This window comes from Quercus lobata, chromosome 7 (assembly GCF_001633185.2).
Source record: "Quercus lobata isolate SW786 chromosome 7, ValleyOak3.0 Primary Assembly, whole genome shotgun sequence".
Classification (NCBI taxonomy): Eukaryota; Viridiplantae; Streptophyta; class Magnoliopsida; order Fagales; family Fagaceae; genus Quercus; species Quercus lobata.
Genome location: NC_044910.1, coordinates 46244316 through 46267772, shown reverse-complemented (window position 1 = coordinate 46267772; position 23457 = coordinate 46244316). Strand labels below are relative to the sequence as shown.

Below are 23457 nucleotides of genomic sequence, written 5' to 3'. Positions count from 1 at the left end.
ATATGGTGGGCTGTTGGAGATGGTGGAGGAGAAAGAGAAAGAGAAACGGAGAGAGAGAGAAATGTAAATGAGAGAGAGAGTCAGAAGTCAAACTTTTTTTAGGTTTAAAAATAGGTTTAGAAGGTAATAAATGTGGATAATTAATTAGATTTTAATCAAAATATTTGTAATAATTATAGTCTTTTTTTAACCGTTGGATCTACTTAAATCCAATGATTTAAAAGAAGTATTTATATAATATATGTTCAAATTACACTTAGTGTAACTCTACAAAAGTTATATATTTTTTAAATTGTAGATTTTAAAAAAATATAATGATTAGAAAATCACTCTAATTAATGTCATCTTTAAAATTAATTTCTATCCAAATTAGCTAACCTAGCTAATTAATTTTAGAGAGCATTATATTATGGGAAATGTTAACGGATGCCCTTCGGGTATGGGTTAACAATCTATTTAAAGAAAATTTATATGGAAAAAGAAAAAAAATTAATATTTTAATAGTTTTTTTTATTTCTCATAAAAGTGATGTAAAAAATTTCCTAAAATGGATTATTAACCATTACTTTAAGGGCACTTGTTAGCATGACCCTTATATTATTTTCTTTTCTACTTTCTTTCTCTCTCCTAATTAATTTACCCCTAACCTTGCACAAGTGTCTATTCTCAATGCTCTTGAGTTGCAGATTTTCTTTCTCATGGACATATTCTTATCTGGTATTTACGTATTGATTATTTGAAATGTGAGGTCATTTTGCAAATGATTATTTTAATTTCCTAGCCTTGCACAAGTGCCTATTCTCAACGTTCTTGAGTTGCAGATTTTCTTTCTTATGGACATATTCTTATCTGGTATTTACGTATTGATTATTTGATATGTGAGGCCGTTTTGCAAATGATTATTTGGGTCTATGTTTAAATTTCTTTATCTTCTATTCACAAATCTTGGGGTAAAAGGTGAAAACCAATGGGCAGGTGGATGCTCTTAATAAGGGAGATATTTGTCTTAGTGAGGAAGAGTTACTATTAAATGAGCTTAGGATCTTTGATATTGTAAGAGAGAGATTGATAACCAAGAAGTATATATGAAGCCAAGAGATGGAACCCTTGGCAATAGGAGATGCAACATGTGAAAAAGATTGTTTTCCAAAATTATTTTTTGAAAAACAACCTCTAGAAAATAAACCTTATTTTTATTATGGTTTTTTGTTGACTAAAAATTGTGGTTAACCAATTTTTATTGTGCTACCAAACACTAAAAAATAAAAAATAAAAAAAAATAAAAACTATTTTTACAAAAGATTTTTCAATAAAACAAACATAGTGTTAGCTTAGGTTCGAACAAGAGATTGCAATCCCTTTTGACTGCATAACTGAGATCCTGTGCATCTATGGTTTTATTTAATTTTTTTTTGGGGGGGGGGGGGGGGGGAGATAACCTTAATAATAGTAAAGAGGAACCCACCCCCCTTGATATTGATGAGAAGGGAAAGAGACATTTTATTAGCTGTTATGCCATTGCCTTACAACATCATAGTAAAAAATCTCTTGCAAATATTAGCTCTTATCTGCTTTATATTGATAACCAAGAAGTATGAAGCCAAGAGATGGAACTCTTGATTCAAGAAAAAAGAAAAAAGAAAATAGAAGAAGAGAGAGAGAGAGAGATAGAGAGAGAGAGAAGGAACTCTTGGCAATAGGCACAACTTTTAGCAATGTGTTGGTTGAACCCAATGAATATACTCATTTTGGGTTTGGTCTAATTAGAGATGAAGCTATAACTTTGAGTTAGGAGAGCGGTTTTACTGTTGGCTGTTTGCAGCAGTTTCAACCTCTAATTTTGTTACTTAGCTGCTGAGTTTTTTTTTTTTTTTTTTTTTTTTTGTGGGTAAGAACAAAATTATTTTTGTTTAGAATTTTTTAAAAGGGCAGGGTTATTTATTTTGGATAAAATTAGTTAATTGAGCTTAATTTTGTCTTTGGTTTTACTAGTAATTTTTGTTGTGAACTTTTTTTTTTTTTTTGCTTGTATATTTTGTTTTAGATTTTATATTTATAAATTTTTTTATGGTCACTAAAATGAGGAAAATGGTAGAGCTACAAGTTTTTTTATAAGTTACTAATGTGATAAATGGTTACTGGTAAGTAAAAAATGATGTGAGCAGTGTGCCCATATGTAAACTAATAAGAATTTGTTTCCAAAATAGTTTGTAAAAATGTTATAAAAAAGTTTGAGTATAGCATTACTCTTAAAAAAAAAATCAATGATATTGTTAAATGGAAAGAAAATGTAATTTTATAGAACAAAATTGCTAAAATTAGTAAATATATATAATAATATTTTTTTAAAAAAATTAGTGGGCCATTGTCCCCCTAGTCCAAAGGTGGTTCTTGTTGGGTTACACGTATGAGTGAAATCTTACATTGAATAAAGATGAGAAGAATGAGTGATTAATATAACATAATTGAGCACATACCCATTGGACTTAGGCCTTTTGGGTTAAAGTGTGTCTCTATATGTTATATTAATTACTTAAGGAAGCTCCCCAAGGTGTTTATCCCCTCGACAAGTGGTATCAGAGCCCATGGTGGTGTGCGGCGAAGGTGGTGAGGTGTTCATGGTCCTTACCTAGCGGGAAAAGAAAGAGCCTAAACAACCCACACACAAAGATCTTGGAGAAGAAAAACAAGAGCCCAACAAATGAATATTGCTAATGGTGCTAAATAATGGTGTGATGCAAGGTTCCCATGGACATGGACGTACGGGGTTCCCATGGATGTGCGTGTGGAGTTGACACATGGTTCCCATGGATGGCATACGAGAGACTCATGAATGATGCATTGATGAAGTGAAAAGCCCATTAGGCAAGGGGGAGTGAGTAGGACTTGTTTATGGCTCATAGAGAGGTCTTGAAACCCACAAAGAAGCAGAGACTCACATGTGAGGGGGAGATTGTTGGATTACACGTGTGAGTGAAGTCTCACATTGAATAAAGATGAGAAGAATGAGTGATTAATATAACATAATTAAGCACATACTCATTGGGCTTAGGTCTTTTGGGTTAAAGTGTGTTTCTATATGTTATATTAATTACTTAAGGAAGCTCCCCAAGGTATTTATCCCCTTGACAGTTCTGTCCCTAGGTCTTACCCAATATTTCTATAATTTCCCACTTGTGCATAGTGGGTATGGGACAACTACACATCTCTCGTTTCAATTTATAGCATCATCCATTCTAGTATAACAACATCCTCATAAGTGTCTCAATATGCCTCTGCTCCTTTGGTTATATTAGATTTAACATTTTTTCTATCCCTTTTGCACTTATCATTTTAAAGCTACGTTAAACCCCTACTAACTTATATGCATTCAAAATTATGTCATAATGTTTAGGAAGTGACTAACTTGCAAAACTGTTTGAGTGTAAACCAGTTTTTTGCAACTCAAGATGATACATGCATAGTCACTTTGAGAGAGGATATGGGTTCAGTAATGCATAAATTAATAGGACTTAAGAAGACCGCAAGTACGAGGGAAATTAACTTACAAGCCTAAATTCTTCCACAAGCCTTCTAAGAGCCTAAGGATTACATGCCTAGATAGAAATCTCTTGATAGAGAAATGAAATTTGTGGTCGTATTTTCTCTTGGATGTTGTGTGATCCAGGACCATTTTGACATTTTCCTGGAAGAATGCATCTTCTATTTATAAGAATACACTCGCTCAGAACAAGAAATATAAAAATGTATCAAAAAAATTAAATTAAAAAAAAAAAAACTTTCTTATAAAAATTTTCTAAAAATATTTCCAATGACAATGCCCTTAAGGCATTCATTAAATTTTCCCTTAATTAGATTTTTTTTTTTTTTTTTTTATCATAAACATTACAAGGAAATAATCATGGAAAATGTTGCAATTTTAAATAAGAAGAATTATTAGTTGACAAGCAAAGACAGAAACTGTACAGCACTCAGACCCCAAGCCCATTTGGGCCTTGGGCTTCGGCCCAACAATATGGCCCATGACACCAACCTCTTTTTGCCTGAGGCCTGGGCCCTAGGCCCACAAGGACCATAGGCCCAGGTCTCATGCCACCTTAAAGCTCATTGAGCGAATGGTCTTAATTAGTACGCACCATGCTTCATCACTCGGATCATGCCCGGTGAACCACTCACAAAACATTAAGACAATTGCTCAGGTTTACCGCTTCTCGGCTACCCAGCAGTGCCTTGGGGAATATCGCTGCCAAGTAGCTCTACTTAGGTGGGAACTAGTTCCAATGCCACTCTTACCACGCCTCACTCCTAACTAAACACCCACTTAAGGTTAATGACATTGAACCTCCTTTCCCACTAACCATAAAAGTAATCATAACTGCCTACTAATTTTTGGCTATAAATATGAGAAGTTAAGGAAGAAAGGGATGTGGTTGGAAAAGTTCTAAAAGAAAATAAGAGTGGAAGAAGTGAGAATTAAGCTTGGGCAGCAATAGTAGGGAGAGGCAGCTCTGTTGAATCTCTATATAAGGAACTACTTAGCGTAGGAAATTTGAAATCCACATTATAAATAGATTGTATACCCAAACGAAGGATGGCCCATGAGCCTCACTTTTGACGTGCACATAAACAAAATTAGACTTTTAGTTGAACCACAGTGAACCGCGTGCGAAACAAGTATGTACTTTATTTTGTTTACAACACCTTGATTATGATTTGTCTCGAAAATTACTTCGGAAAGAGCGAGGGCCATGATATAAGTGTTTGCGTCATGCCTGATTCTCTAGTTGAGTCTTTTCTTCTTTGCTAGGCTGTCCATGATTTTTATGCTTACGTACGTCCACATGTAAATCGCAACTTAAATTTGTTTCTATTGGCTTCCTTTTCAACTCTCTTTTTTTTTTTTTTTTTTTGGAGAGAAATGGCTTCCTTTTCAACCTAAAGGGCAAATACTCTGAACAAGTGAATCTGGTCAACCCGCGCATGAAAAAATATTTCAGAAATATTTACTATTTCCTCCTATTATATAAGTGCTGACGAGGTGCTAAAAAAAAAAACAATGGAACAAATATCAAATACGAGTATACATCAAATGCTATTTCCTTTTCCCCCCCTTGTTTCATTATCCTCATTTAATTTCCATTCATATAATTTAAGAATGTATGTAAATTAGAAGACTGGTCATATCTTCAAATCATATTTGATTATCTTTCAAAATCATATTCTCCAATTATATTTATTCCGATTTATTATTTTTGACTTAATAGTTGATTTAAATAAAACCAGACTCTTAGTTTAATGATAAAGAGTTATTACTAGAAGCGGATATTATAGGTCGAAACTCTCTCAAAAAAATAAAACTAGATATCAAAAATTTTCTTTATGTAGAAAAAATTAAGAACGTATGTAAATTAAAAAAATATTGTCAAAATCTTCAAATCACATATAATAATCTTTCAAAATTATCAAGCGCTAGTAAGGATAAGTTATCAAGAGATTTATATTCTTCTATGATATTTATTTCAATTTATACTTTTTTCCACGTGGATTTATTTTATTTTTCTAGAATAGAATTGATAAAACACAAAAAGTGTTGTCAGTACATATATTCCTCGTTTCTCTCGATGGATGACCTAGGTTTCCTGTTAAAAGAAAACAAGGTGATAATAAAAGACATCGGATTGGTGTCAACCAAAGACTCTCCAATGCTTAAATTAGTTAATCTTTTTTAGGAAATATTTAATATGTATTGTAGCTTAGTTCGTGTGTGTTTACTTACTTGCTTTTTATGGCTTTATATAGACAACTTATGAGTTATTGCAAGGTTTGTTGATCTCTCCTGGACATTGTGCCTGAGCTAGGTGATTAAAAGTAATGGAACGGCTTATAAAGGTGTTTGTAACGAACATGAAGCAGCTCATGAAGGCCCTTATAATGGTTTTATAACCATTACTTATTGCTGGCTTGAATGTAATCGTCCATGTGGACCATTTTCTTATTACTCGTCAAGAATCATTTCCAAATTTCTAGACACAAATTAATGTGATTTTAATTTCTATTCAAACAATTTAAGAATGTATGTAAATTAGAAGGCTCTAGTCAAATCTTCAAATCATATTTAATGATCTTTCAAAAACATATTTAATAATCTTCAAATCATATTCTCCATTTCTCGAATTATATTTGTCGAACATCCGAGGACCGAGAAGAATAAGGAGCGGGATATCTTGCACCAACTCATTGCAGAAAAGCACGTTTGACCCGAGGAGTTGGTCTACCAAAGGAGAGGCTGAGAGAAAGAGAGAACAGTGTATAACTTGATAAAAACCTAGAAAAGACTTATATAAGAACTCTTCCTGGAAAGTGGCAAAGGAAAACTTTTCTTACCATCAACTACTTGATTTGTTCCTCTGTATTTGACAACTGTATCACTAGCCTTAAGCTTAGCTTGTGACTAAACTGTAATTGTCTTCCCACCTCTACACAAAACAATTCTATTATTTAGGTTTGGGTTAAAGTCCAAGGCACCACTACTCTAAGTGGGCTTGGGCTGCTAAACCCCGTTCTTACAATATTTATTACAATTTATCATTTTTGACTTCATAGTTGATTCAAATAGAACCAGACACCCAAAAAAAAAAAAAAATCAATTTTTTTTTTTTTTTCATGTAGTAAAACACAAATTTCTTTATGTATATATAGATTACTAAAAGAAAAATTGTTTAATGTGGGATTTAGAGAAAAATAAATAAAGAATGTATGTAAATTATAAAAATCTAGTCAACATCTTCAAATCACATGCAATAATCTTTCAAAACTATCAAGCACACGTAAGGATAAGTTATCAAGAGATTTATATCCCCATTGATATTTATGTCAATTTATCCTCTTTTGAAGGGTTCAATTTATCCTTTTTGACTTGATAGTTTTTATTTATTTTAGAAATGATATTTATTTGACTTGATAGTTGATTTAAATAAACCCAGACCAGAAATAATTAGTATTATTATTTTTATAATATACCCAATTCAGAATTTTTTTAATTTATTTTTAATATGTATCACTACAAAACGGAAGAGTTGGGTATCGATACACACGGGCAAATCTATTTTCTCTCATCAATTTTATACAAAAATATTTCCACCTCTTATTATTTTGATATTTCCTTGGGTTTAAATTTTATCAAATTTCAAAGTCCCAGGCTCCCAGCTTCTCTGAGAGACACACAATACAAGATGGAAAATTATTAAATATTTCATAGAAAAATTATGTTCCTTCTCCTTACATTTATGGTGAATTCCACTATAAATTTAAGGGTAAAATAAAAAATCGACCCTCTAAGTTTTTTCAGATTTCATTTCAGTCTTTTAACTTTGCTTTTGTTCATTTCAGTACTGTAAGGACACGATTTACAACAAACCTTAACAGTGTTGGGTTCGCACGTAAAAAGGCCCAGACAATATGATTTGTAGAGCGTGGGTATAAAGAACTAGGTTAACTGTGGTCTCTCTTAAAAAGATTCATTCTCACGTATATTAAAGGTCTAAAGTTGGTACAACGATTGTTTTCTTTAGTGATCAATGCAATTCTTTTTCTCTACTTTTGCTCTCTTCCTTTTTGTCTGTGTTTTTCTCCCTTTTCTTTTTCTGTTCCGATCCTCTCTCCTTCATGCTCTTCTTTTAGTTTATATACCCCTCTTAGTGTTCCATCCTCACCGCACACGCGTAGGTTGGGTCCGGAGGATTTCTTTCTATCCCATCTAACACCTCCTGAAACTTCCTATGGGCAGCTGTAAGACTGCTTCCTTACTGTTCAGATATCACCTCCACATTAATGTGGTCAGAGAATTGGTTGAGAGGTCATTAATACGGAGGCAGCTGTAGTTACAGATATTTGTTTGTCTTATCTCTTTCATCCTTGGTCAGTTATTCTATCCTTTACGGTGACCTAATTCTGAGGTCTGGTTGCAATAAGACCACGTCCTGATCGTCCTCGGACGCATACTGCCGAGGAGTATGGTGTCCTCGGACGGATATGCATCCTCGGATGGGCCACGGGCCCAACAATCCTGAATCAATTTCGAACTTTATGGGCCTATTGATCGAACAGTCCCACAAGTACTCTAACTTTCAAGTTTATTCAATTAAGGCTTTTCCATCAACTTTTGTTATATGTTGTGGTTAATTTTTCAATTTTATAAAATTTTCTTCAAATTTTTTAAATTAAAAAAAAAATCAGTTAATGATTGAAAAATATTTCCAGTGTTTTAAAAAAAAATTAACAAAAGTTAACGAAAAGATATTAATCGAATAAATCTAAAACTTAGAGGACTGAAATGAACAAAAACAAAGTTAAAAGACTGAAATAAAATCTGAAGAAAGTTAGAAAGTTAATTTTATATTTTAACCTAAATTTAATGCATAAACCCTACAAAAAAATATGAAAAAAATTAGTATTATTCTCTATAGTGCGAGAGCACCTAAAAATTACTCGAGAAGACAAGTATACAACTGTACGCGTGGAACGTGTAAGAGTCAATTTACGTGCAGTCAATATTTCACGTTCTTCCCTATGGCCTATACGGTATACACGTTACAATATTTCTTTAAGCAATAATGGCGGCGTTCATTTCTTTCCTTTTTTTCTTTTTTTTGAGTTTCGGCCAAGTAACGGCGTTGTTCGTTTGTCTATATATACCCCCACAACAATGTTCCAACTCACAATTTACCATAAACAAAGACTCTCAGAACTAGAAATAAATCTATAGTTCTGATACGGTGATATACCTTTTCTCACACACCATCACAGAGCTCAAGTATTTATCCATCACACCCATCACACCCAAACACAAACAAGCACTCATATTCACTCCAAGATCTTAAAAATGCCTAGAAAAGGAATGAGGAGTATTTGCTTCAACTCCAAAACTTCATCTTTCTCTATGTCTCGATATTCTTCGCCTGCAAGAAACTCAATTTCAACAGGTACTCCTCGACGCAGCTTTTCGGAGTCATTGATCGAGCAGAGCATCGAAGCGGCCACGGTTTTGATAAACAAGTGGAACCCAGAAACCTCCACTTATGCCAAAGTCACATCTTTGTTCTACGAGAGCAAACGTGAAGCCATGCAATTCATCAGGTGCGTGAACGATCTTCAGAAATCCATGCACGCCTTGGTCACCGAGAACTCGACCTCGGAGAAGCTCGTGCACGCACAGAACCTTATGCAGATAGCGATGAAGAGACTCCAGAAGGAGTTCTATCAAATCCTTTCCATGAATCGAGCTCACTTGGACCCCGAATCAGTCTCCGCTAGATCCTCACGCGCCTCCGCTCGATCAAGCATTTCTGATTTCGACGATGATGGCTCAGTCTCACACGATGATGAAGTGCGCAACGTGGGCGATTCAATCGATGAAGTCGAAGAAGTTTCTTCCATAGCTATGACTGACTTGAGATCCATAGCTGAGTGTATGATCTCTTCTGGTTACGCCAAAGAGTGTATCAGTATATACAAAATTATCAGAAAATCGATAATCGACGAAGGCATTTATCGACTTGGTGTTGAAAAATTTAGCTCCTCACAAATCAATAAGATGGACTGGGAAGTTCTCGATCGCAGAATCAAGGATTGGTTGGAGGCAGTGAAAGTTTCGACGACAACTCTTTTCAACGGAGAGAGAATCCTCTGCGACCATGTTTTCGCTTCCTCAGACTCGATCAGAGAATCTTGTTTCACTGAGATTTCCAAAGAAGGAGCTACTCTTCTCTTCGGATTCCCCGAACTCGTAGCTAAGAGCAAGAAATCTCATCCTGAGAAAATTTTCCGGTTGCTTGACATGTACACAGCGATTTCAACCAACTGGATCGAAATCGATTCCATCTTCTCATTCGAATCAACCGTCATGGTTCGAGCTCAAGCTCTCAACTCGCTGAACAAACTCAGCGACTCGGTCCGCTCAATGCTATCAGAGTTCGAGTCAACAATGCAAAAGGACTCGTCGAAGTCGAAAATCCACGGTGGCGGCGGTGTTCACACTCTGACTCTCACCACCATGAACTACCTCTCTCTCCTCGCCGATTACAGTAACATCCTCGCAGACATTTTCGCCGACTGGCCTCCTCCTCCGAGATCATCGTTACCGGAATCTTACTTCGAAAGTCCATCCACCGATGACTCTCCGGCACCGGAGATTTCCATGCGCATGGCTTGGTTAATCCTCGTACTCCTCTGCAAACTCGACGGCAAAGTTGAACATCACAAAGACGTTTGTCTCTCGTACATATTCTTAGCCAACAACCTTAACCACGTTGTCTCCAAAGTTCAAACCTCGAACTTGAAGTACCTTCTCGGCGAGGATTGGATCGCAAAGCACGAAGAGAAAGTGAAACTATTCGCCGCGAATTACGAGAGATTAGCGTGGGGCCCAGTGATTGCAACGCTGCCGGAAAATCCAACGGTCACGATTACTCCAGCTCAGGAGAAGGAAATTTTCAGGAAATTCAATTCGAGCTTCGACGAAACTTGTAGGAAACAGAGCTCGTTTGTCGTATCGGACCCGAAACTCCGAGACGAAATGAAAGTCTCATTAGCGAGAAAGATTGTCCCAAGTTATCGGGAATTCTACGACGCTCACAGGTCTAATGTTGTTGGAGAGCGCAATGTTGGGTTAATTGTCAGATTTGCCCCTGAGGATGTGGGGAATTACTTGTCGGACCTGTTCTTTGGGAACAATAACTCGGGGAGTACTAGTGTTTCTTCTTCGTATTCCTCGTCTCATCAACGACATTCGTGGTCTAGAGGTTAAGGGCTGTTCGGTAGTAATGGTTAAATATTGTTGTTCAATTTTCTGTGAAAATACTTGTTAGATATATTATTATTATTTAAATACTAACAACAATATCAAACAGTTTTTGGGCTTAGTTGGCGATTTTTTGTTTTGATAGCCAAATTTTTGACTTCTTTTACTCGATTATATATAAAGATGTACATGTTGTTCATAGTTTTTCCTTTTGTGTAAAAGTACCGTTTGAATAATCAGTTTATACTACGACTTTTTTGGCTATGTTTTGTACTTTTGTCTAACATCGTTATGTACTTATACCCCTTTTCAATTCACTCTCAAAAAAAAAAAAAAAAAAAACCCTTTTCAATTTTTTATATCTGCGTTTTTAGGAAAGTGTTATTTCGGATTTTCCATATCTCATTTAGGAGGTGTTTGGTAGAGTAGTTTGAAAATTATTGTTTGAAATTTTTTAAAATACGTATGAGTAAAAAAGTATGTAGAAATGTGTATAATGTTGTTTAAAATATGAAAATGTGAGTTTGAACTCACTCACCAAACAAGCAGCATCTACATCAGTATGTGCAAAAAATTTTCCATTTTTCACATCTAAAACCTATTTTTTCTATTTTATACACCCACTTTTACAAACCCACATTAGTTTGTCTATTATATACATTTATTCAAATAAAATATTCATTTTTTTAACACTATGAACAGTAATCGTGAAAGAAGAGAGAAAGGAAAAGAGAGTGAGGTGAAGAGAGGAGAGAGAAAAAAGAATAAAAAAATTATTTACACGGTGAACAGTAACCGTGTATATATACACAATTACTATTCATTTGCAAGACCATTGTGCATATTTAGATATTTTTACAAAGATTGATGTGGGGGGTTTTGGGGTTAAAATGTGTAAAATTAAGCATTTTTTGTATTTTAAAAGACTATCCATGAGCTGGTGTAGTTGCTCTTAGATTCTCAAACTCTCTCTTTTCATACCGTAGTCTTGTAGTACCTAATCTGGTGTGGTTGCGCGTCATGGTTTGAAAAAGGTTTTTGTCCTTGAAATGAATGAGCAACAATTCTCCTTAACAAAATGGTGAGTCAAATAACAACCGCTGCTTATATGGGCTCCAAAGAAGATTCTAGTTATAATTGGTTTGTATGGAAATGGTCATGTCAATATACCCTTTCACTTTCTAGATATAAGCATATATATTATCATTTTCAAAGTTTCCATTCATATACATTTGAATCATTTAGAGCCATTAAAAATTTCCATGAATATATGACCTACCTCTTGACACTCAAACCTATATCATTTATAATGCCGGATCATTTCCAACACATTAATTACAACACATTAATTGCATGCGGATTTTCCAATCTTTTGATGCTATTTTCAACAAATAGTTTTCTTTTTAAGTACTTTCCAAATTGGCCTGCTGCCAATTTAAAACTATTTTTGTTGCTTCTTAAAGTAAGATTCAAAGAATACAGTAGAAGAAAAGTGCAAAACAGGACCAAGAAAACTTTTATAATAATTATATATATTGTCAGTGAAACCAACACATCAAATTAGATAATAAGCTTACCTATCAGCAAGATCTGATGTACACTAACCAAAGAAATGGGGCACAACGAATTCTGAGACCTGTCAAGTGTCTATGTCAACCAGGAAAATGGGGAAGTAAAAGTAGGTACATAACAACATCAAAACAAAAATTTTATTTATTTCATCCTTGCTTAAAAGGAAAACTCACTGGTTGCCTTTTACAGACGGGAAGAGGTATTTTGTTGAAATAAACATCATAGTCAAAATTACCAAGTAGAGATTATATATGTAGTTATCAAGATACTACGCTACCGCCTTCTGATCTGCAGGTCGTGGAACAGACTGCCATCCTGTGCAATGCTGGAGAACTTGTTTAAGATCATCCGTGGGCGGTTCCACTGTCCATATAGGGTAGTGTTCGCTAGGATGAAACATTTTGTGTGCAGTATCCTTGGTCATTAGCCCCGCTTGAGTTGCACTAATGAATAAATCCCCTTCAGAGTTTATGCAGCCAGTTGTTGCCTCCTCCCTGTCAGTTGCCTAGACGGAGGTCACAAAAAACCAACTTCAATCTCATTAGGAAAAACACGTCTCGGCTGTTAGATGCTGAAACAATTTATTGGTCATGGACAAATTCATGTACTTCCAGTCAAATATACAATTTCACAGGAAGGATCATTCTAACCAAACGGAGATGTGGTACTTTGAAGAGGACCATATTCCGCAATTTCACAACTCAAAAACTTGATTCAACACTTTTGATGGCATTTGTCTGTGCAGCTTAATTGGCAAGCATTTTTAAGTATTGCTATTACTATCAACCAATGGATTTACAATGCATGGGCAGCTAGTAAAATTCCAACATATATACTTTCACATAATGTCATGCTTTTCCCAATATCTAGCACAGGGATTTATAGTGTCAACCATCCAGTAGATGAAAACAGGATAAGGCCACAAGGGAAAAATGGTTAACCAACATTTTGTTGTTTGTATATGGCTAAGACGATCAAAAGGTGGATTTAACAAAGTAGGCAATAAGAAAAATCCAACATAAACACAACTCTAAATTATGTCATGCATACTCAATTATATAGTCAAGCAACAAAAAATATTTTGTTTCTCAATGCAGAGGCTAATACCAGAAACCATTAATTAAATAAAAAATGGATATGCATACACAAGACACATCAGATAAGTATCAGCTAATGGACCATTCCCTCCATCCTTCCATTCCTTGAAAACTGAGTTTAAGCCTATCATAAATACTAATAAAGCTTGACAATTAAAAATAAAATAAAATACTAGCAAACCTTTAAATAACACAATAAGAGTCGGTTCCTACCTATCCTGACTAAGACCTCCAATATCCAAAGATTCTCATGTATGTGTCTCATGAAAATTCAACTTGTTCATATGAATGATTCACATAGCCAGCTACATGAAACCATCACAAGGGTTCATGTATGAAATCGACAACTCAAGATATCTGTCTTCTTTTCTTATGGGAGATTGTTTGGATTACTTTTGGAGTGGAAAATTCCTATGAACACCTTGAAAGTTAATTTCAAAGTTCAATCCAACTGGTCATGAACTATAAGAAATAATGCTTGTAGAAGGGCACTAGAGGTCAGGACACGGGAGTCTTTTCACAGTTCTTGATTAATGAACTACAGGTCACACACCTTTATGAGTGAGAGTGCGCACAGCCATTCTACTCAATTTGCATCATGTGCAGAAGTCACATACCATCTGTTCCATTGCTATGAGGTGTCCTCTTTCCATCAGATAATTCTTCTATAATTCAATTAGATAAGCATCAGGGGTCTCATCATTGAAAATCTTCTGCTTTTCTTTTTTTTTTCCTCTATTTTTCCTACTTCTAAATGTTGGGTTCTGTAAGGCTTCTAGATAGCAAGATTATTAATCTCAAACATTGATACTTGAAGACATATGAAATATTGAAAGAAATTCACTGCTAAATGGAAATGGGAACCAAAAAGAGGATAACAAAAGCTCTTGTGGAATGCTAAAATATAGTCACTCATGTTGAGAGGAAGCCAAAATGTCTTAATTTATGCAATCATAATTGTTGTGCTCCTATACCACATTTAGAAAGGAACATAAAGAGATAGATATCGTAGATCAAAACACAATAGAGACAACAGAAATTGGAAAAAAAAAAAAAAAGATACAGAAAATCCATAGGTTTGCTTATCCATTTCTACTTTCATATACTAGCAAAAAAATATCTACCTACTGGAAAGCAGAAAATTATTAGCATATAAAGCTCTCTTACTGCAGATAAATTTTTTACATGAATAAGAAACTGATATTTTAATGCAAAAATGTGTCTTTATGTATGTTACATAGTAATCTCCCAAGGATTTCTTTAAAATTTCTTTCCTTTTGCTGTTTCAATTAAAGAATGCTCAAAGAGCTGAATTCACAACCGAAATCCCGTTGTGTTTGTGTGTATTTACATCTATGTATACAAACTTTACTTAAGCCCTCAGACAATTAAAAGCAATCAGTTCTAGATGATTGTGCAGACTTCAGAAATGTACTCAGTTCAAAACTAGAAGTGGATATACCTTCTCTGTGAGATATTTAAATGCAACCCTCTTTTGTCCTGCTTCATATATATTGCATTGGGAGTATATCTGATATCACAATATAGATACAAGATCTTTAATCACCTAGAGTAGGAAAAAACTTGAAACCTTTTAAATGTTCAAACCAACAAATAATAGAATTTGATTACTAAAAATAGCACCTGTGATTCCACACTGGCACAAACAGCATAAATGCCCCAGTTTCTGGTATAATTGTTGTAAAGATGCACTTTCCCATATCTAACTCGAGGATGCCGCTGTTTGGTCCCATCAAAAAAACAATGGTGAATGGTCACTCGAATGCATCTGTCACCAATATGAGAAGGGTCTGCTCCAATGAGCATTGTCTTGTCATGTTGTAAAAAGTGACACCTGAAGCCAATGTTTGAAGACATTAACTTTTATTCTTTATTTTTCAATGAGAGAAATTTCTTGAAACAAGGAATTTTGATCTCACCTAGAAACAGTAATATCTGTGCTTTCCCTAGTGATATCTATCAGTCCATCATCATAGTCACGAAGGGTGCAGCGGTCTATCCATATATGTTTTGAATTAGGTTTGATTTGGATGGCATCAACATCAGGACCTCTACCACCTTCAAACTCCAGATTGCATATAATTACATGTTCACACTCCTTCAGCCTCAAACCTTTCCCAGTGAGTTTAATCCTTTGGCCTCGGCCATCAATGGTCTTATAAGACGACACATTCAAGTAAGAAGAGAGATGAATGGTGCCTAAAACTTCAAACACAATCCATAGTGGTTCTTTATTACGACATCCTTCACGAAGTGATCCTGGCCCATCATCTGCAAAACCATAATGAAGAATATGTTATGCACATCAGAACACAGTCAAATACAGACTCTGGGAAACCTCTAGAATGGCCCCTCCAAAGAGAAGAGTTTGACAAGCCAATGCCCCAACTACACCAATGCAATTTATCAATAGTTCAGGTAGGGAATACCAAATTGAATTACAAATTCAGGTTTGGCAACCCAACCCACATTACCTTTTTTTTTATTGATTGAAGCCCACATAACCATAATCACACTGAAGACTATCAATAAAATATACTTGTAGCCCCAATAAAAACTTTTAGTGCTACAAAGTCTAAGAGTGATGTTAGGGATATTACAAATTTTACTATATAAGCTTTACAAATAGGTGTGTTATCAATCATAAAAAAGTAATTCAAAACTTACTTATCATATCGTTGAAGTGGCACCAATCACATTCAATGTTACATTGCCATGCCAATTTGTAAACTTTTCTAATAAAATTTACACTAAGATTTTTAGCATTTTCCAAAGTCTAAACTTTGCACCAATGAACAACCTAGTAAAACTCTACCTCAATTCCACTTGCCAAAATTCTACTATTCGCTAAAACCTCGAACATTTCCATCATTTGCATTAGTAAAATCCCTATTAATGCAACAATTCCAAACTCACTAATCTACCTAACCAGTTGAAACAACCCCATCGAATTAACAATGTCCAGGCAATTCACATTATCATGATGATCATATTTTCATATATATAAGTAACCAAAAAGTAAAGCTCAATAAACTAACTGTTAAACCAGTGAACAGTAAAATCCCAAAAGCCTAACATATAACCATAAACCACTGTTTCGCATCCAACTTTTGAAACCTAATAAAAACACAAAAAATCCCAATGCCAGAATTTTGAATTTCATAAACACAAACACATAATTTTATATAAACAAGATAGAGGGACGAAAAGGCTGTGACCTGCTAAGGTGGTGACATGGTAAAGAGAACCGTGGAGCCCACCGATGGCGCGGTGGCCGAACCCCTCGGCTTGGCCGGCGAGGGCTCGTAGGGTCGAGTCCACATGACCGTAAGGCAAGGAGACCATGTTGGTTTTGGGCTTAGGCTTGGTGGAGCTGGGGACTTGTGGAGCTTGATCGGACGGACCATATTTAAAGGGCTGTGAATTTGAAGGCGGTTTATTTTGATGAGAGCTGTTACGGTGTTTGCGATGGCCATGGATGTTCCCCATTCAATTGCAGACGTTTTTTTTAGCTCAGATATTAATTAAGGTTGGAACTTCAACTTTTAAAGTTGAAACTGAACTCTAAAGCTGTGTGTCTATGTGTGTGTTTCTGTTTCTGTCTCTGTCTCCTGTTAACAGGGATAACTGCCGACATTCCAGGTTTAAGGTTTTATTCGTTGCTTCGGATATGTAAAAATGTTATTCCATCTGAGCCTACTCGTTGGTTGATCTTTGCGGGACACTACTTTGGACCGTTAGATTTGAAAGTGTACCTCATTTTTATCTTTTACTATTGATAATGATTTTTTTTTTTCCCCAAATGTTTACTTTATCTTAAATATAAGGATATCCATTGTTAAAGTAAATTTGTAATTTAAATTTTCCATAGTTAAGTAAATTACACAATTTAAACCTCTTTTTTTTATATCTTTTAATGATAATGTTTTTCTTTTTCCAAATGTTTATTTCATCTTAAATATAAGGATATTTACTTTATCTTAAATATAAGAATATCCATAATTAAGTAAATTTGTAATTTAATTTTTTATAGTTAAGAAAATTACATTTGGTCAATTGTGCTCTAGTTAGCTTGGTAAATTCTCTGGTGGTTGAATAAGAGATTTAGAATTCAATTCTCGTTTATATTAAAAAGATTGATATCTTAGCTAATGATAAAGAGCATTCATTAAAAACAGACACTATAGGTTGAAATTTTCTTGAAAAAAAATTTTTTGGTCAATTGTCATTTTAGTTTTATTAGTTTTGTTTTTATTACTTTAGTCATGTGATTTCACATTAGCTATCACAATTAGTCCTTAACAAAAACTTTTTTAACAAAATATAGGAGGGACTAATTGTATGTGAAAATGATAATTGATCAAATTTTAGAAAGATAAAGTTTGACTTCAATCAGACTAAAATTTATCTTTTCCAACTCATTATAAAACTATCCATATATATTATTATCATTATGATTTAAACAAGTCATTGAAACTAAAAATACATATAAAAGATAGTTTCAATCCCCACCTTAAAGCAAGACGCTTCTAAAAACTGTCCAACATAAAAGGATGTAAAATATAACTTTTGACTTATTTTTTTCATTATTATGCTGACATGGCAAATACAAACAAACAACCAACCAACAAACCCAACCACCTCCCAAGTCCCAAGTCGCAATAAAAGCTCCCTGTTGTGTGATTCGCGCCCGACCCCGGGTGGTCCGGTGGTCATTATGCTATCTCCGGCGCCGTTGACATTTCCATTTCCTTAGATCACTGCCTCCTCCTAACCTCTTAGAATTTTTTTTTTTTATTATTATCAACAAAAAAAAAAAAAAAATAGTTTCTCTCAATTATGAATCAATAGAGCTCCATTGTCCCATCTCCGTATGGAGTCTGTACCTGAAGAAGGTAATTTTCCTTTTCCTTGCATTATCTTTTGATATAAAGCAAATGAAAACTGAGTTTTATGTGTTTCTTAAATGAAAAGCTAAGAATTACATACACTTTATTTAAGGTGTCGTACTGGCCTTTTCATGTTATAATTTTTTAGAATTTGTTTGTGTAACCGTGTCATAATGGCGTCTATAGAAATAGCATAGTTTGATTTATAGTTTGCGTTAATTTCTGAATATTTTGGTTTCTTTGAATCAAACCCACAAATTTTTTTTTGGAAAAATGTAGCGAGATTTTGTATGTTTAGTATGTTTGATCGATTTGATGTGTTAAGTAAATGGTAGGTTGTGAAGGAGACGAGAGGTATATGGAGAAGAGTCCGGGCTTGGGCTTGGGCTTGGGCTTAGGCCTGGACCGGAATGCCAACCATATCTCTGAACCTCCAACTCCAAGGACACCGACTATGGTGCTATCCAATTCCGGCAAGGCTCTGCTGGTTTCGAATTCTAGCAAGTCTTTGGTTATGTCGAATTCGGGCAAGAAGATAGATAAGAAGAAGTATGTGAAGCAGGTGACGGGTCGCCACAATGACACTGAGCTCCACTTGGCTGTGCAGCGTGGGGATTTGGAAGCTGTGAAGCAAATTTTGGGTGAAATTGATGCACAGTTGGTTGGGACAATAAGCGGGGCGGATTTTGATGCTGAGGTGCTTGATATAAGGGCAGCCATTGTGAATGAGGTGAATGAATTGGGCGAGACCGCGTTGTTCACTGCAGCCGAGAAGGGTCATCTTGATGTTGTTAAGGAGTTGTTGCAGTATACCACTAAGGAGGCAATTTCGTTTAAGAATAGGTCCGGGTTTGATCCTTTGCACATTGCTGCAAGACAAGGTCATGAAGGTAACCCTTTTTAGAATTTTGATTTTGTGGTGCAGTCTAATCATTTGTATCATAGTTTAGTTGGTTTGTTTAATCTTGTTCTCTTTTATAGGCTATGAATCAAATGATGTGATAGTTAAAATTGATGACCACAGGTCCATAACATGCCTCTAATGTGTAAGTTGAACGAGAGGAGCAATTTGTTCTTCATGCCCACAAGAGACTAATTCTGTAACGTATATGATAGAAATTGAAGGATATTGTTGAGACATTCTAAGGCAAGAAGAAAAAAGAAATAATGAGCTATTGAAAGCCAATGAGCTCTAGCTCAAATGACATAAGAATAGGTGGAGGGTGAGGTTGTGGGTTCAAAACTCACTAAGTACATGTGTAACTTACTAATAAAAATTGGAAGGAGTTCAAAGTCCATTCTAATAACATTCTGTTTAATTTTACGGTCTGCTCAAAGCATTTATTAAAATAAGTCTTCTAATATTTAAGGGTAGTGCTGTTTTCAACATGGTTTCAGAAACAGATATGCTTTTCTTATGAAGTGTTTGTCCGCTTATCTTTCAGTATGTGCAACCTTAAGTTTACGCTGTCTAATTGTTTGCCTTCATGTTTCTGTTTTCAATATGTGCACTGTAAATACATCATAGTTCTGGGCCATCCTCAATCGTTAACTATCTCTATGCAGCCATTGTCCAGGTGCTATTAGATCATGACCCAGGGCTAAGCAAAACAGTTGGCCAATCAAATGCAACCCCTCTTATAACTGCTGCCACAAGAGGGCATACAGCAGTAGTTAAAGAATTGCTATCAAAAGATCCTAGCTTGCTGGAGATATCTAGATCCAATGGAAAGAACGCGTTACATTTAGCTTCCCGGCAAGGGCATGAAGATATTGTAAAAGCATTGCTTGACAAAGATCCACAATTAGCTCGAAGGACCGATAAGAAAGGGCAGACTGCTCTGCATATGGCTGTAAAAGGGGTTAGCTGTGAAGTGGTGAGGTTGCTTCTTGAGGCAGATGCAGCTATTGTCATGCTCCCAGACAAGTTTGGCAATACGGCATTACATGTAGCCACCAGGAAAAAGCGGGCAGAGGTATTCATTGTTATTGCTAAATTCTTATGTTCATGTATAGATATTTTCTGCTGTTGACTACAATTATAATTATTTCCCTTAATTTCATGCTTTTCAGCATTATGAGAAAGGTTGCAAATGAAGCTGAGATAGCCTAATACCTTCTTATTGTTCCTTTAAAGAATCACCCTTCAAGCTTATTTGAGCCTAGTTTGAGCAAAGTTTGGTCCAAGTATTGAGATATAGCTTGTTTGGATATCATGAAAACTGAGTGATATCACTCAGTTTTCATGATCCATCATCCAAATCGAGTGGGTCCCACGAATGACAAACTGTTTGGTTAGGTTTTGGATGACTGTTTTCATGACTCAAAAACTCAAAATTTTGGATGTGGATGATGGAAAATGAAAACAGGATTTTGGTTTTTCAAAAGTTGAAAACTAAAACTCAATGGCAAATATGGTAAATAAGATGACATGAGATAATACTATAATTACTCAAGTTTAGGCTACGGGAGATCTTTTCATTCTTTCCCCTGACAAATGATATTCCTAACCCATTATGTTATGAGCCAAGTACCATTTGGTTCGGCCTTGCTTGATTTCAACCCTCAGTTATGCAACAACATCTTGTGAAGGTTATTAGATATTTCAGCTAGAGTTAACTTGTGCTGGCTATCCACATCTTATACACATGTTCCTACGTAATGTTCTTTTAATAAATTTTGTTATATTTGAAAAATTGCTTCAATATTTAGAGAACCTTTTCTTCTCTCTCTCTCGTGTCCCAAGTCCCAACTTAGATTTTATTTTTATTTTTGATTAATGGATGTCTGGAAATTGGTTGGGAACTGCTTCAAAGGATAGCATAACATGCTTTTACAGGTTCTTGGAAATGATCAAAAATGCAAAATACTGTCTTTTGTATGATTTCGCTTTAGTGCATATTACCATTTTTAGTTTGGTTCAGAAGCAAACTCTATACCAGCTAGGAAATGGATTTGGATTTATTTTCTCATATATAATATGGCTGGTAAAATATGATTTATCGAACATTCATAACAAGCCATAGAGTACATTGATTTTTTGTTTTCTATTCGATTTCTTCTTCTTCTTTTTTGGATTTTATTATTTACATAGATATAGCACAATAGTTGTCATGTTTGGACGAGAAATCATTACCATACTGGTAGTTAGGAACACGTAATCACAATTTTTAAAGTCAGTTAAAATGCAACAATTGTGACACTTATTATTTCTGCAGATAGTGAATGAGCTGTTATTGCTTCCCGACACTAATGTGAATGCACTAACACGAGACCATAAAACAGCCTTTGACATAGCTGATGGAATGCCCCTCTCAGAAGAATCCTCAGAAATTAAGGACTGCTTGGCTCGTTATGGTGCCGTTAGAGCAAATGAACTTAACCAGCCACGAGATGAGCTTAGGATAACAGTGACAGAAATAAAAAAAGATGTACACACGCAGCTTGAACAAACCCGCAAAACGAACAGAAATGTGAATGGGATAGCCAAGGAGCTCCGTAAGCTCCACATAGCTGGAATCAACAATGCCACCAACTCAGTCACAGTGGTTGCCGTGCTATTTGCCACTGTTGCATTCGCAGCGATTTTCACAGTTCCTGGTGGTGACACAGATAGTGGGAATGCTGTGATGGCGAGCAGTACACCATTCAAGATCTTCTTCATCTTTAATGCCATTGCACTCTTTACGTCATTGGCTGTTGTGCTGGTACAAATCACAATTGTCAGAGGGGAGATGAAGTCTGAGAGGCGGGTTGTTGAGGTGATCAATAAGCTAATGTGGTTGGCCTCTGTATGCACTACGGTTGCATTTATCTCTTCAGCATATATAGTGGTTGGTCGGCATAACAAGTGGGCTGCAGTGCTTATTACAGTTATAGGAGGAGTCACCATGGCAGGAGTTCTTGGAACCATGACATATTGCGTGGTTAAGTCGAAACAAGTTCGCAAAGTGAGGAAGAAAGAGAAGATGTCAAAAAGTGGGACTAGCTTATGGAATCACTTGGATTCTGATACAGAACTGAACCCAATTTATGCCATTTGATGTTAATCATGGATTTGAATACCCCAAAATTTTTTATTTTCATCCTGGCCTTAAGGTGGCCACTGCTGCCTAGTCTGATTTTTTGCATGTCAAGAGAACAGAAAAGATGGTAGTTTGTGCTGTAGATACTACATCCATGGATAAGAATAGTGCAAATGGATGCCTTTCTTGGAAGTGGAGGAATTCTTTTTGGTGTTTGGAGGATGAATATAAAATATTGGGGCAAAACTGGTCATTGATCATGAATCTTCAAAGGCTAGGAATCTCATGTGGTTATTGCATTTATGTACGTATTGATAATTCATTAAGTATCATTACAGGTGATACGGTCTCCAAATGGAGTACATATAGTGATTTAATTTGTGTATTTGTAGATCCAATTTTTGATTGTGAATCCATTCTGTCTGTTTTTTTTTTTTTTTTTTTGACTTGCAAATGTACATGTCTATTCACTGGTGAGTGTTGAGTGATATTCAAATACGGTATGCAAATTTAAAATGTCTGAAGCTCAAAAGCGGATTGCATTTAGAGTGCGTTTGGGAAGCGCGTTTTGCGCTTGCCAGACGCACGTTTACGTTTCAGAATTTTTTTTTTTTTTTTTTTTGTCAAGCGTAACTTTTTGACTTTTCTTGTGTGAACAGTGCTTTTATGCACTGTTCATAGGTCCTACAAAATACACTTTTCAGCCACTTTTTCATTAAAAATGGGTCCCACGATACTATTCACACATTTAAAAATTATTTTGCTACAGTGTTTTTCAATTTTCAATTTCAATTTTCAGCTGTATCCAAACGGACCCTTAGAGTCTTAGACTTCAAGTCAATGAGTTCTCACTGGCGCTGCTCTCAATGCACAGTTGGATGTTCATGCTTCAATCTCCTTAATCCAACAGATACAGTCTTTCATACATATTTTATATAAAAAAAAAAAAATACCCGCTTGGTATGTGATTGCAAATAATAGTTTTTAAAATGATGTAAAAATTATGATTCAAAATATGTTGTGAAAATATATATTTAAAATACTCATAATATAAA

The 23457-nt window shown here is 35.2% G+C and overlaps 3 protein-coding genes across 3 annotated transcripts; 2 read left to right on the top strand and 1 right to left on the bottom strand.

Moving 5' to 3' along the window:
- Positions 1-8737: 8737 nt before the first annotated feature.
- LOC115952554 (exocyst complex component EXO70H1-like) lies at positions 8738-11001 on the top strand. Its single transcript, XM_031069727.1, has one exon. The coding sequence runs from the start codon at positions 8882-8884 to the stop codon at positions 10802-10804; it is 1923 nt and encodes a 640-aa protein (XP_030925587.1). The 5' UTR covers positions 8738-8881; the 3' UTR covers positions 10805-11001.
- Positions 11002-12485: 1484 nt separating this feature from the next.
- On the bottom strand, positions 12486-17137 carry LOC115953878 (probable pectate lyase 4). Its single transcript, XM_031071698.1, has 5 exons — positions 16707-17137; positions 15408-15759; positions 15112-15322; positions 14930-14998; positions 12486-12875 (listed from the first exon to the last, which is right to left on the bottom strand). The coding sequence occupies exons 1-5, from the start codon at positions 16975-16977 to the stop codon at positions 12639-12641; spliced, it is 1140 nt and encodes a 379-aa protein (XP_030927558.1). The 5' UTR covers positions 16978-17137; the 3' UTR covers positions 12486-12638.
- Positions 17138-18083: 946 nt separating this feature from the next.
- LOC115952250 (ankyrin repeat-containing protein ITN1) lies at positions 18084-22834 on the top strand. Its single transcript, XM_031069339.1, has 4 exons — positions 18084-18383; positions 18713-19267; positions 19944-20353; positions 21596-22834. Exons 1-4 carry the CDS (start codon positions 18362-18364, stop codon positions 22418-22420), a joined length of 1812 nt encoding a protein of 603 aa, XP_030925199.1. The 5' UTR covers positions 18084-18361; the 3' UTR covers positions 22421-22834.
- Positions 22835-23457: the final 623 nt, after the last annotated feature.